Raw genomic sequence first — 13742 nt, 5'->3', positions numbered from 1 at the left:
GTGTGATGATGTTCAGCCAGCTTGTATTTTGTTTTTATAAGTTTTAGGGTTTGCTTGCTCTGTTGATATCAGCAGGGTGACTTTACGTAACAAAAAAAATATATTAATTATATTTTTCTTTTCGTGGCGAAGACAACAGGAAAAGCCAATTAAATAAAAAACCTGCAGCTAAATCTGCGCGTAACGCTACTGAGGAAAAAGTGTGACTGAATGATGTTTTCACCGACTAGACTCACGGGGTGACTCACATCACATTACGCCTTTGAAGGTTTAACGTGATAAGCTTCTGTGGGTGGCGACTAAAAACTGGCAGCATTTTATTTATTTATTTTTTAAAGAAGTATGATTAAATACGCGTGGAAGATGGATTAAGGCATAAGAAGTTATGATCTGCGAGGTCTTCCCCCACTTTGAGGCGTGAAAATAGCTTATAGTACCTTCACAGAAGTTTGAATTCTAGTATTTATTTTTTTCTGTTTTACTCATGCATTTGAAGGTTTTGGATAATTTATATGATTTGGTTTTTAGCGTCTTTAAATAAAGAGCTCCAAAACCAATAATAAAAACTGATTCAGTGGCACCTGTGTGTGTTTAAGAAACCGTTTGAGCAGATTAAAGCAAATGAATATTCAAGAAGATTTAAGAAGCTTGTTAAATCTAGCGTTACAAAGGAAAGTGACCCCTTAAGACTTTCAGATAAAAGAAGAGTGCCGACTGTCACGGATTTTCCTCCGCCGTCACCTGACCTCAACCTTATTGAATATTTATGGAGCACTTGAAGCCAAGCAGTCCCATAATCATAGGAAACTGCTCAGAACATTGTCAGATTGTGGCAAATGTCATTCAGCTCGGGTGCACGCCGTCATTAAAGTAAAAGGGTAGTTGTAGCCTGACTGCTTATGGCTGGCTACCTGAAAAACAAGCCAACAAAACTGTATGTGTGTGACCGTTTAATTTATTTAAAACAATTGTAGCTGTCAAAGGCGGAAATACGCTTAGTTTAAATAAATGAACCCCTTTAATGTTCCACAAATGTCTTTACATTTGAAGTATCGTCCGAATGCAGTGAGCTACGAGGGCAGGACAAATTCTGAGAACACTTACTCTTGGCCTTTTCGTTCTTGCGTGAGGGTCTCCAGCGAATGCAGGACTTGTGTTCGTCCAGAAAGAAGAACCGCACGAGTCCTCTGGAGCCGCCGCGCAGCTTCACCATCTGGGTCCCCATCTGCATGGAGCTCATGCATTTCTCCACTGGAATTGAGAAAGAGGAAAATGTTGGAGAGTTGTCAGAAAGGAGGGGGAAAAAAAGCTCAAGTATGCCGTATGCAACTGGCAACATATTTTTAATGGTGTGTTGCATGTTGTTTCATAAAATTCCATTTTGGGCTCAAAAACAACAACACAGTTAGAGGATTTATGCCTTCGTGTGAATACACAACACTGCAAAGCAAATGCATTGGATGTGGCTTTCTCTGCTGGCAGGTTTCGCTCGTCTCATGGGAGGAATTGAAAGCGAGTGAAGACAGACAACGGTGAGAGGCAATTTCTCAACGAAAAGCCCTTTGACAAGATCTCAATCTCACACCGTAGAGTATGAGGGTATGATGCATGTGAGAACGACAACAAGAGAAGTCAATAAAGGCAGGAGCTCTTTTTAGATGTGACCGGCACTTAACGGAAACCCTTCTACCTTTTTCAACACAAGAGGACAAGAGGACTGACTTTAATAAACTGTGATAAAATCATAAATGGTAGGGAAAATGCACTTTTGGGCCATTTTCGTGCGGAAATTGCTGCGGTTGTTGCTTGCACGTGGTGTTTCGGTGATAAAAGTCCGAAAATTTTCAGGCGAACAACCGAAAATGCACTTTTGGTGCATTTTCGGTTTTTCGGCCGAAAAATTTCGGTGCATCGCTAATAAATGGGGATTTATATGCTATTATTTTGGAGGACAATTTGAGTTCATGGCATGGTAACCCTGCTAGGTCAGGCTGGTGAGGGCAACAACGTGCCCCTGGGCTGCAATTACACCCTACGATGCCATATTATTAGTTGCATTATCACATGTCTGTCATGTATCAAACAGTTTCCCTGCAGCATGCAGCAAATCAGGACGCCTCGGCACGCTCACGTCTGAATGAGGTTAGCAGATTGGTGACACATGTGATATTCAACATGTCAGCTGGGTTTGGGATTTCAGAAAACAAGTGTGGAAAAGTGTCTCAACATTCAATATGTCTCACAATTTTCAACAAAAACCTAATAATGTCATGTTAAACAATGCAGCCTGATTACTACAACTTGAAATAAAGGTGCTCACATGGTAAATTCACCGTTATGTACATTTCTACAGCTTCTAAATCCATAAGTACAACAACCAAACAATGTCAGAAAAGCAGTCCCTTCCCAGCAAGCATTTTTTTTGTCATATTTTCAGCCACTGCGTTGATGATTTTCTTTTTTGAATATCGTTAATGAATCCCAAGACATTTTTTTTAAATAATTTATATAAATGCAAACACATGCATTTTTGTGTTCAGCAGTACTTCTGTAAAAGAAAAAAGAAAATAGTGAGGCAAGTTCTGTTGCACTGAGGGAATATATGCTGTACCCTGGCGTCTCTGAGTTCCTAAATTGAAGAACTGAGAATCTATGCTCCAACCTGAACCACCCAAACCTATGCACTTTTGACAACGTCTAATAAAGCTGATGTGAAAATGTAGAAAACACAGACGCACACAGTCAAACCACCTGGATCACATTCTGTCACATTTCAGCTGTAGGCAATCTAACGTACGTATCTGCTGTACAAGCACGTCACACAAACTGACTGTGATGGACGGCTCTAATTGAGAATGGATTGGACTCGTCTGTGGTCCCGCTGCAGAGGTTACACCTCCAGGGAATGTTAATGCAGTTTAGTCCAGTTCTCTAAATTGCTGTTATGATGCTCAAAAGACCACTGAAATATTAGCTTAACTATAAACACCAGCACCAGAGTGGTAGTGGTTTATTAAAAAAAATAAAATAAAAATTCGGAAATGTCTCCACTGTGGGATAAATTAAAGGATTATCTCATCTTAAGCTCTCTAGAGTTATAATAGTTCTGTTGGCCACAACAGGATAAGAGCATCTAAAATCTCTAAATAGAAACATTGAGTGAACGCATCAGTACACTTACTATAAAAGGTTAGAACTGCAAAACAAGTGTATTTATAGAGCAAATTTAAAAAGTGTACATTATGCAGTATACACCGATCAGCCACAAAACCACCGACAGGAGAAGTAAACAACATTGACCATCTTGTGACAATTCAATGTTCTGCTGGGAAACTTCTGGACCTGACATTCATTGGTGTGGATGTTACTTAGACATGTAGCACCCACCTAGACCAGACCAGGCACCCCCACCCCATAGTAATGACACTCCTTGATGGCAGCAGGCACAGACACACACACAAAAACGCTTTAGGAACAACTCAAAAAAACACGAAGAACAGCACAAGGTGTTGACCTGGCCTCCAAACTCACTAGATCCCAAACTGATCAAGTATCTGTGGGATGATCCACAGAGGCCCCTCCCCTCAAAGGTCCCCCCACTAACAACATCCTGTTTCCAGACACCACAGGACACCCTCAGAAGGTCCATGTCCATTCTCTGATGAGCCACAACTGTTTTGGAGGCACAAGGGAGACCTGCACAATATTAGGAAGGTGGTCAAAATGTTATGCCTGTGTATGTGAAAATGTTGTTGAGGCACATACAGTCATTGGCTTGTTCACCGTATTAATGGGACTAAAGTGACTTGGCACTAGAACTAGATAAACTATGTTTTATAAGAATTATGAGACGATTTGGTTACTGAGTGTGATAGCGTACAGGTATTTCCGTTGAAAGTAAAGTTTGTGAGGCTTAAAAGCTAAAGTGCTGATGACATAGAATGAGAAAAGTAGGGTTTATGGTCCAACTGGCCATAAACACTTTGTATGGCTGCATGTCAACTAATGCAAGGAGCTGATGTGACCTCTGACTTTCCTGTTGAGAGTCACCCAGCAGAAAATTTCCAATTTGGAAGGATGGATACTACAGCCACAAAGTGCCCACACACTAATCATCTCATCACAAGATGACCATTGATTTGATGTCACACTGATTGCGAGAGCGTCAATTTGTGTGTCGAAGCGTTGTAGTGTTTACATCCAATCCCATTGAAGTGGCCCTCCCGCTGCCTGGAACGCCAGCACTGACTGAAAAAGGCCTGGACACACAGGTCAAGTACTCAGAATGCCACTACACACAAGCACCTCAACAGAGAAGATTGTCTGATTGTTGGTTGGTGGTCCACAATGCCTCGGAGTTGAGGAACGCCGTGTTTAATTGCAATTACAGGTTGTATGCAGTTTGGTTTGCAAACTTTTGAATGGTATAATTACAGAACTGAACAGGTATACTAGTTGTTGCGGTTTCCCCTTTGAATAGAATACATCTGAATACAGACTACTACCACTTGCTGGTATGGGAGAGTCATTTCTTCCCATGCAGCTGCATGAATTTACCTGCTGCTATGAGTGGCAGGTGGGTGTCACTGCAGGATGCTAGCTATCTAACAAGGCGCCAGCTGCCCACCTCCCGCTCCACTCTACTTCTTTGTCAGTTTTTTGATTAGCGGGAACACAGGTTTAATCAAGCACTTCTAAGATGGTGACGGATGGAGTCGCCACATCAAGCTTCAAAGCTGCTTCTTGAGAATCCTACTCTGTCGCTAATGTCACGGAGGGTTATCTTTATACAGAGTTAATGAGAATATATGATAATTCTCAGGCATTTTTGCGTTTTTTTTCGTCTGTGATTTCTAAGAACAGCCTTCAAAAGTGGCACCCTGAATCCTAAAGTACAAGTATATGTGACAGTTAGTCAGGTGTATGATTTGTGATGTTTTTAATGACAGCACGAGTTGCTGAGCATCTCCACGATCTGTGCATCATAGCGGTCAAAATACAAAAAGTAATTATCCAGCCTTACATGCAACAACTGCTGATTAGACACAATGCCTGGTGCCTGACGCCCAGTGGCTGTAAAAGAACTAAGGATCTGCTCTATTTCAGCTAGAGAGGGTGCGGTAATCCATGAAATGAGCGACTGTAAGAGTTTGGAATGAGTCTGAGAGCATCCAGACAGCCTGGGCTGGAAGAGCACAGTGCTGACAACTGTCAATCTTCTTCCTACCAAAGCTGTAATGAACCCCTACTCCCTGCCAGCATTTGCCTAGCTGCATCCAGATGATGTCCAGAGCTCCACCGTACCGACAGTAATAAGGGAAACTGCTGGGGAATTGAATTCTCTGGAATAAACGGAGACGAGGGAGAATGAAACGCCTATCCAGCTCCGAGTCTATTTTCTGCTTTGTAGAGGCATGAATGTTTGATTTCACAACTGCAGCGAGATGCTAAATTTAGTCAAATTGCAACCTAAGAGACTTGTTTCTGCACGGGCCACACTCTGCATTGCAGCTGCACTGAACGCAATTAAGTGACAGATGAGGGGACGGGGAAAGAGGCCAGGCTTTGCAAACACAAGGAGAACGTGTTTGCTCGTTTGCTCAAACTCATCTTTGAAATATGTTCCTACAGAAGGGTGGAGTAGAGCCTGTCCGAGGAGGCGCCAAATCATTTTTGGCCAATCAGAAACTGTAGCCCATTGATTCAACCAACCAGGGTATCATGAGTGAAGCAACCCAAAAATACGTCAAATACGTTTTCGTTTTTTAAATCGCTATTGGCTGCCTGATACATGAAATAACACAGAGACACGTATAGGGGTGGGAACTGAAAACCGGTTTTGACTTAGAAACAGTTCCAATCTTTTACGATCCATTGAAATTGCATGGCCACAACTTTATCAATTCCTCTACATATTGAAATAAAATGACTTCACACTGTGAGGCGCATTAACAAGCAATCATACAGTGAGGCTAAGGCATCAGTGCAAGGCTGTGATTTAGTACAAGGCCGGTTTAATTGAGTTCAATAACCTTGCAGCGGTGTTGTGACAACACCACTGATACTGATCAAATCTAATTAATTTTCATTCCTAGACACATATGGAAGAAAAGGTTCAGACCAGAATCCTTTTGGTCCTGTTCAGACCAGGTGTCCCCCACATCAAAATATTGTGCAATCAGCTGCTGCATCACAACGAGAACCACCAACTGCACCGTTCATTGTGTGCGTGTGCCCCAAAATGGCAATTTGATAGAAATTGCAGGAAGTCTGTCTTGATGACTGAAAACCTGCACCTATCAAAGATCAAATGAGCTATTTAAGAGACCCCACCAAAAGCTTAAGATTCAAGAACTCAAGCTGTGGGCCGGAACTTGGCCTGCAGCGGTAAGTGTTTGACCCATTTCTGCCCATATAAGAGGTTAGTCCAAGACTATTTACGGCCGACTAAGCTTGGATAATAACAGCTGTTGTAATCACTTAACTTTATGTCCAGTGACTTTGGGAGTTTGTGTTCAGGTGGAGCCGTTAGAGCAGATCCCAAAATAAATGGAACACACTGATTTGAATGATATGCTTCTCAAGAACATTTAAATGTATATATAAACATTAAATGACAACTAAGAGCCACGAGAGTTTGTCCTGACTTTTTACAAATGTCAAGTGGCATCCAACAGTTTGTGTAACTCACATTAGTCAATTAAATAGAAATGTGCTTTAAGACAGCATATAATAAAGAAATTAAATGAACCGTAGTGCAGCTTCAGGAATCTAGCGCTGTCGGTCTTGATATCAACATAATATGATGTATGAAGATGGACATAGAAAGGGAAAACGTCTCTCACTGGTTTGCAGGGGAGACACATGGAGGAGCCAAGGTTCAGCGTTCAGATTTTACTAAATTCTGAAATTGCATTACAATTGGAAATATGAATAAAGGAATGCCTTGAAGGTCATTTCAAAACCATAATTAAGTTGAATGAAAACCTAATGAAAACCAGCCAGACTCTATGTGGAAAATATCTTACCTAACCCACCAACACATGCAGACAGAATACCAGTCATTATACCACCATCAATCCAAATAATGTGCATGACATTCAAGTTCACTGGTAAATTACCCTCGTGACCTGCCTCATCCATAATCATCCCAGATCAGAAATAACTATCAACCCAGCCTTGCTCTGTAACTGACCTCCATTTGAGGTCAAACATCTACTCAATTTTGGAATTATGCAAAAAGATATCTGCAGCTAATGTCTCTATAACCACTTCAAGTGATGGGAGTAGTTCAGGCTCTTTGATTCTAGTGGAGCCAGGGGTGTTTTTACAGCCAGCAGCTAGCAAACCCTCAGTAGAATTTCATTCTGCATTGGTTTCAATTTCAAGTCATGCTTGTTGCCTGGATAGCCTTTATCAGACGTGTCAGTGGCCAAACCAACCAGGGGTTGTTGCTCAGGAAGAGTGAGAGTGAGCAGCACACAGGGGCCGGTCTATTGACCCATGCAGAAAAGAAGAGAATTCACAAGCTCAGCTACAGTGTTAGCTACAGTGCTAAAAGACGACAACTGGTGCAATGCCAAAAGTCAGAGAGGAGCTCGTGATGGAGGATTTTACTTCCAGTATTGCAAATATGTATGCAGGCTCATCGTTTCATGGCAATAATTACAATAATAAGTAAACAGTTTTAGCAAATTGAAGAGAGCTGATCTCAAGAATCGTTATTAGGGCTAATTCCAGCATGGCACCTCTGCCTGTCAGTGTTAGTGAGGTGCAGTCCTTTACCAGACCAGCAGATTGCCGGCCATTGACATATTAAAGGACTTAGATTTAAGTCGGTCTATAATTATTATTATTTTTTTAAATTGATTCGGACGTCACTTACAAATTGAGCAAATTATCCTCAGAAACATCAAAATAGAAACAGCTATGATGAAGGTAAGAGACGGACGCGGGTTATAATTTTAGACAGAGACAAAAGGGATTAACTGTTGTCGCCTGAAAAAATATTAAAAACAACCAAATAAATAAATAAATAAATAAATAAATAAATAAATACTGGCAGATGCCGCTAACAGACTGAACAAAGACAAATCAGCAGCACACACTGTACAGGAGCCTATAGAGGTAGAGAGGGAGAAAGAAAAGTGGAGCAGGAGACACAGAGAGGCTGTGTACACTATACACTCTTTACCGGTGGGGGTCTGGGTTTGTTGCCATGGTTACGCCATCCAATTTAAAGTGTGGATGTGGAGAAGCGCTCGATATGGAAATGGATGAACAAAAAGTAACAAATAATAATCATAATAATAACACTCAAATCCTGGATAAAATATTCACTTTAGATGAAGAGAAGTGATCATGTAGATGGTACTTTTAATGTAGGAAAGTGCTATAAAAAACATTTAATTCAGAGACCAATTACAGCGTGATTAATGTTAAGACAAAAAAATATATATATACCGTTAATGCAGACATGCCATTATTAGATTTAAATGCTTTAAACATACTTAAACAACTCTTTTATGACGTCAGACAGAATTCAGCAGGCATTAGCAGTCCAGCTGGAGGACATAGCTGCTGTTGAACCAGCAGACCACAGGTAACATATACACAGGTATGAGATATATATATATATATATATATATATATACAGGTGTCACGTCACTGACACGGCAGCGGGTGATCTGGGTGGCTGCTGACCTTCTGCTGCAGTCAGAATATGGGCCAAGGAGGTGGAGTTAACTACCCTCCTGTGTCAGGGCACCAGGTTAAGCCTTGGGGGGGGGATTGTCTGGAGGCCATATGTTGCAGCCACACACACATATACTCAGGTGACTCCATGGTGCAGATGGCCAGTTGCATGCATAATGAAGTCTGACACGGCCATAGTGTGAAGAACAACCTGCGCAGTGGAAATGTCCCTGAGCAACGCAACACGCACACGATTGCTTTAGTGGGAACGTAGGGTATGGGTGCAACGCTGGAAATCACCTGCGTTGTAGAACATATGAAGGATCAATATAAACGTCTAAATGTAGGGTGGAAAGATAACACATGTAATAATAGTCCACACTGATATCTAGCTGCAGCTGTACAGAAAGAGGCTGCAGTACAATAGTTAACATCATATTGTGTGAACGTTTGCACAGGCAAAGGTCATGTAGCATCTAAACGCTAATAGACATAACATGAAGGACACGAACAAGATAAGTTCTTTTCCCTTGTTTCAATAAAGACCCTGGCCCTGACCTCAGCTATACTGCCACAATAATAAAAGCCAAAGAAAATATCATCATTACACTTAGTTGCTTGAGGATCACAAAGAAGAGTTTTATTCTGTGGCTGGTATTGATTTTGCAGACATCCACGAAAGCCGTATATATATATATATATATATATATATATATATATATATGCAATAGCCAACCTTTCTAGAAGTGTTTTCAGACTTGTAATTTCATTGTTGCATTGGAGTTTGTGTTCGCAATGACTTCTTATTAACAATTCCGGCGGCTGCACTTTAATGCTTCTTTTATGTAAATGTGTGTTATCCCGAGTGGCACAAGGAGCTCGGGAAGAAATAACTCACTGGCAATATTAGAATTATTAGGCTGCAAATCAGCCGTGTAATGAATACTGACAAGACATGAAAGGGAGGTGTCCGCGCGGAAATATAATGCAGGTATTAGATTGGGTCTCTTTAAATGGACCTAATGAACTGACAAAGTCCAGGGAGGATTCAAACAAAACCAGACCACAGTCTACGTCTCCTACTTATTACACCGTGCCCGCCTGGAGAGGAAGATACCAACAGCAAATCGATTCATTGCAATTCGGCCTTTGATTTCTAAAAGCTACAAAAGTCTTTGCTCTAGTTTGCTTCACACCAAGGTTTGATTGACAGCTTTCCCAAAAGCCCAGTGACCAGAACTGACCGGGAAAAAGTTCATTTTAACCAAACAACAACAAAAAAGTGTATCCGACTCCGCTTACCCATGTAGCCAAGCCTCCACTTTGAAAAAGCCACAATGCTGCCGCCTATCCAGAAGAACTCCTCCACCACCCGGGACAGAGAAGCCTCCTCCAGCTCCTTCTGTTTGCCCCTGTCCGGGGAAAAAGCTCCTTTAACCAGGGGTCCAGGCTTGTCTCCGGTGGCCCTCGTGCCGGGAGAATGCATCCGGGCGGCGGACATCGGGCCGATAAGGAAAAAGCTATTCGCCTTGGATTTGCTCATTTAGAATCACTGAGGCTGCTCTTGTTGCTGCATAAAAGTCAAAGGGATGTTCTCACGCACAATTCATTGGAGAATAAAAAAAGAGCTTTGGGTAAATTAGGAACGCTAAACGTCTGTATATGTCAAGTGCTTTGGAATAAATGGGGGTAATCCTTTGCTTTTGATGGTATAATTACAAGTATCAACTGCAAACAGTTTCCTTTCTTTGTTCAAAGCAGAATCCACACAGAAAAAGTCCACAGGAAAAATCCTCTCAGTCTGCACATAGTGTCAACAATTGGTCCATAATCTGTCTGTTATTGCCCCAGCAAACCTGCTTACTGCACCACCACCACCTCCTCCTCCTCCTCCTCAATATTTGTCAATCTCGGGAAAAAAAGATGCAACTTCCAAAGCTACAATCTGTCTTCATGCGGTGCCGTCATTTCTTTATTTTTCTTTCCCCAAGCTAGCGTTCATCTGTAGCGCAGAAGAAAACAAAAAATAAAAAAAACGGCTGGCTCTCAATGAAAGAGAGACTGCGGCTGGAGAGCAGACAGGACGGGGAAGCATGGCGGGAGCACACCGGTAACTGTACAACATGTGTTGGGCGGGCAGAAATCCTAAATCCCTAAGGAAGCGGTAATCCCGGTCTAGGAGATTTACTACATGCGGGGAGTGAAACGCGTTGACACAGAGGAAAAGAGACAGAGACACGTCAGGACGCTAATCAACAAGGTCACGAGCAGTTAACGGTCAAGTAGATGGTTGATATTGGAGAGTGCGTCCTCTAAAGGGGCTTCTTAGTTTATCGAGTACGTGAATAACATTTAAGTTCACAAGCTTTTCAAACTTCACCAAAATTTACTGTCTCTGCAAGAACTTCAACACAATAACAATTTTTTTTAAGCCTTTGCTTATCTTGAATATATTCTCCTAGATCATCATGTGCGCGCTGTGCTATGGTATTAAGATTAGTTGGCATTAAGCCACTTAATCCCACTCGATCTCAGCATCGCTCCGAAAATTTCAGCTTCTTTGAGAAAGTGATGTGGTGCATACCAACGTATATTTTGTGTCTCATTCTGCTTTGTCTGTATATTTTATTCTGTCAAATATTTCTCCTCAAAATCCTAATGAAAGGATTAGCACTGATGCCTCACAGCAAGAAGGTTCCGGGTTCGAATCCATGAGCCGACTGGTTCCTTCCTGTGTGGAGTTTGCATGTTCTCATTGTGTCTGCGTGGGTTCTCTCCAGGTTCTCCAGCTCCCTCCCACCATCCAAAGACATGCTGGTTAGGATCACTGGTGATTCTAAATTGGCCGTAGGTGTGAGTGTGAATGGTTGTCTGTCTCTCTGTGTTAGCCCTGTGATAGACTGGAGACCTGTCCAGGGTGGACCCCGCCTCTCGCCCGATTACAGCTGGGATAGGCTCCAGCCCCTCCTGCGACCCTTCACAGGACAAGCGGTTACAGAAGATGATTGAAAGGCAACCAACCAAAGGCCTTTGTCTAATATATTCATGTTCATGTTTTACTCTTCTTAATGACGTTTACAACTAGGTAGGAGACTTTGTTACAGACACTACAAAACAGGATTAGCATCCCGCGGCTCTAAATTAATTAACTGGATTATGCACACAACGTTATTGTTTAATTTCCAAATTAAGACGCAAGGGTTCCGAGGCACAAGATTAATAAGAATAATGAGAAAATAATTAGCCAAGTATGACAAGGACACAAACGACTCTTTCTAAAATCCAGGAAAAACCTTTGGCGCACGTGTAAGCGCCCCGGGTGTACTCTTAAAGAAGATGCAGACACTGGAGCTCTTTCTCATGACTTTTAGTAAGGAGCCCTGTACAGCAACACTCCCACTCCCACTCCAGGTCTGCGGTCCGTGGCTTTATCAGATCCTTCTCTTGCCGTCTCCCAAAACCCAAAACAAAACACCTGAAAGTCTCTTCTTCTTCTTAACCTGGACTTTAGCAACACTTGTGAACATGAATGCCCGAGCGCTAAACAAAACAAAATATACCAACCAATCACTACACAAATGGACTGTCACCAAATGAACGCCTTGCACGTGCATTTCTCCGGATGCAGCATCACGACACATTTCACACCAACGTGCTACATGGCACCTCTGCAGAACACCTTTCACACATGAAGATTTCAGCCGGGTAATTCACATAATATAAAAGGCTGCTCGAAAACCTTGTGTATCTGAGTGGAGTCACAAAAGAGGGAAAAGATGAGCCCACGTTTAAAAGAGAGGACAAGTCTGCACGATCACAATCAGTAGACTTTCTATAGAACAGAAACTGTGTCATCTCCAAGGTATGAGTTTTTGGGAAAACACCATTGATCAGTGACAAAAAGAAACAAACATCTTCTCAAACTCTACTGAAAAATCCCAGAGAATAGTCCAGGCCAAAGAGCAGCCAGTCTGTGTCAGCAAACCAGAGGACAGAGACAAGGACTCTTGACTCATTTCCTTTTTCTTGTCACCACTGCTGTGCACCCATTAACGAAGGAAGAAACTGAATCATCAGGATGCTGTGTTCAATTAGAAAAAGACTCTCAAACATTCACCAGCAACTCGTTACCCCCAGATCTCTCTACAGTGGCACCTTGCAAGAAGCAAGCTGAGGAATATCAGTATAAAAGTATTAAAATGCAATATAAATATTGCTTCTTGGATGTTTTCAAAAGCCGATTTATCCGAGGATCATTTACAAAACGAGTTCAATAATATCACATTCTCTCAGCTATGTATGCAGATAAAAAGTATAAAATTGTCAGAATTTCTAATGGAGTTTGGAATAGAGACCTATTATAGCCAAGAGAAGGAAGGAGGAGGAGGAGGAGGAGGAATAACACCGCTGGGGAACTCACCGTGGCCTCGGGGCCGGGCTGTTTTGACATTTCGGCCAGGCGGACATTTTGAGAATCTGTTTTCAAGAAATACGTTGGGTTTACTCTTCACTCGATTGCACACCCTGGACCAAGTGGCGTAAATGAGTATTTTTGACGACTTGTCCTTGAGATACCACAGAGACGCCGAATCGTGGACGCTTGGAATCTGTGGCATAACAACTCAACTCCCAGGCGCCTCATTAAAAATGCCCCCCAAATAAAGATTAAATACAATTCGATAAATTATTTCACATTTACTGTTGGCTTAAAAAAAACAAACAAATAAAAAACAATAAAACATATTGCAGTACGCTCGCAACCGTCAACATCCACGTATCCAGGACGCGAATCGACTCACGAGACAACTTTGCCGCATCTCATTAAGGTAGTTCAGGCACGTGCGCACACCTGCGTCGCATTCAGGCGCACATTGAAAACGTGGGTAACGTGAAATCTGCAACAATAGCCGTTAACAACTAGTAAACACTGCTATTAAACCTGGGCTGTCAAACATACGGCTCGCGGCTCAAAACCAGATCCTCGCAGGGTCCAATATGGCCCTCAGGGTGAATTTGCGAAAACAAAAGTGCAAAAATTACACAGAAGA

General features: G+C 42.1%; 1 protein-coding gene across 1 annotated transcript in view; it reads right to left on the bottom strand.

Moving 5' to 3' along the window:
* plch2a (phospholipase C, eta 2a) overlaps positions 1-13310 on the bottom strand; it is a gene marked incomplete at its 5' end in the record, with an annotated part of 59631 nt that extends 46321 nt beyond the window's left edge. Inside the window, 3 exons of the mRNA XM_084553349.1 lie at positions 1105-1251; positions 9997-10194; positions 13115-13310. Of these exons, the coding sequence (XP_084409475.1) occupies positions 1105-1251; positions 9997-10194; positions 13115-13310 (541 nt within the window). The remainder of the gene's footprint in view (positions 1-1104; positions 1252-9996; positions 10195-13114) is intronic.
* Between the last annotated feature and the right edge of the window lie 432 nt (positions 13311-13742).

The sequence above is a fragment of the Chelon labrosus genome, assembly GCF_963514085.1.
Source record: "Chelon labrosus genome assembly, chromosome: 10".
NCBI lineage: Eukaryota > Metazoa > Chordata > Actinopteri > Mugiliformes > Mugilidae > Chelon > Chelon labrosus.
This window is presented reverse-complemented; position numbering and strand designations above follow the sequence as displayed.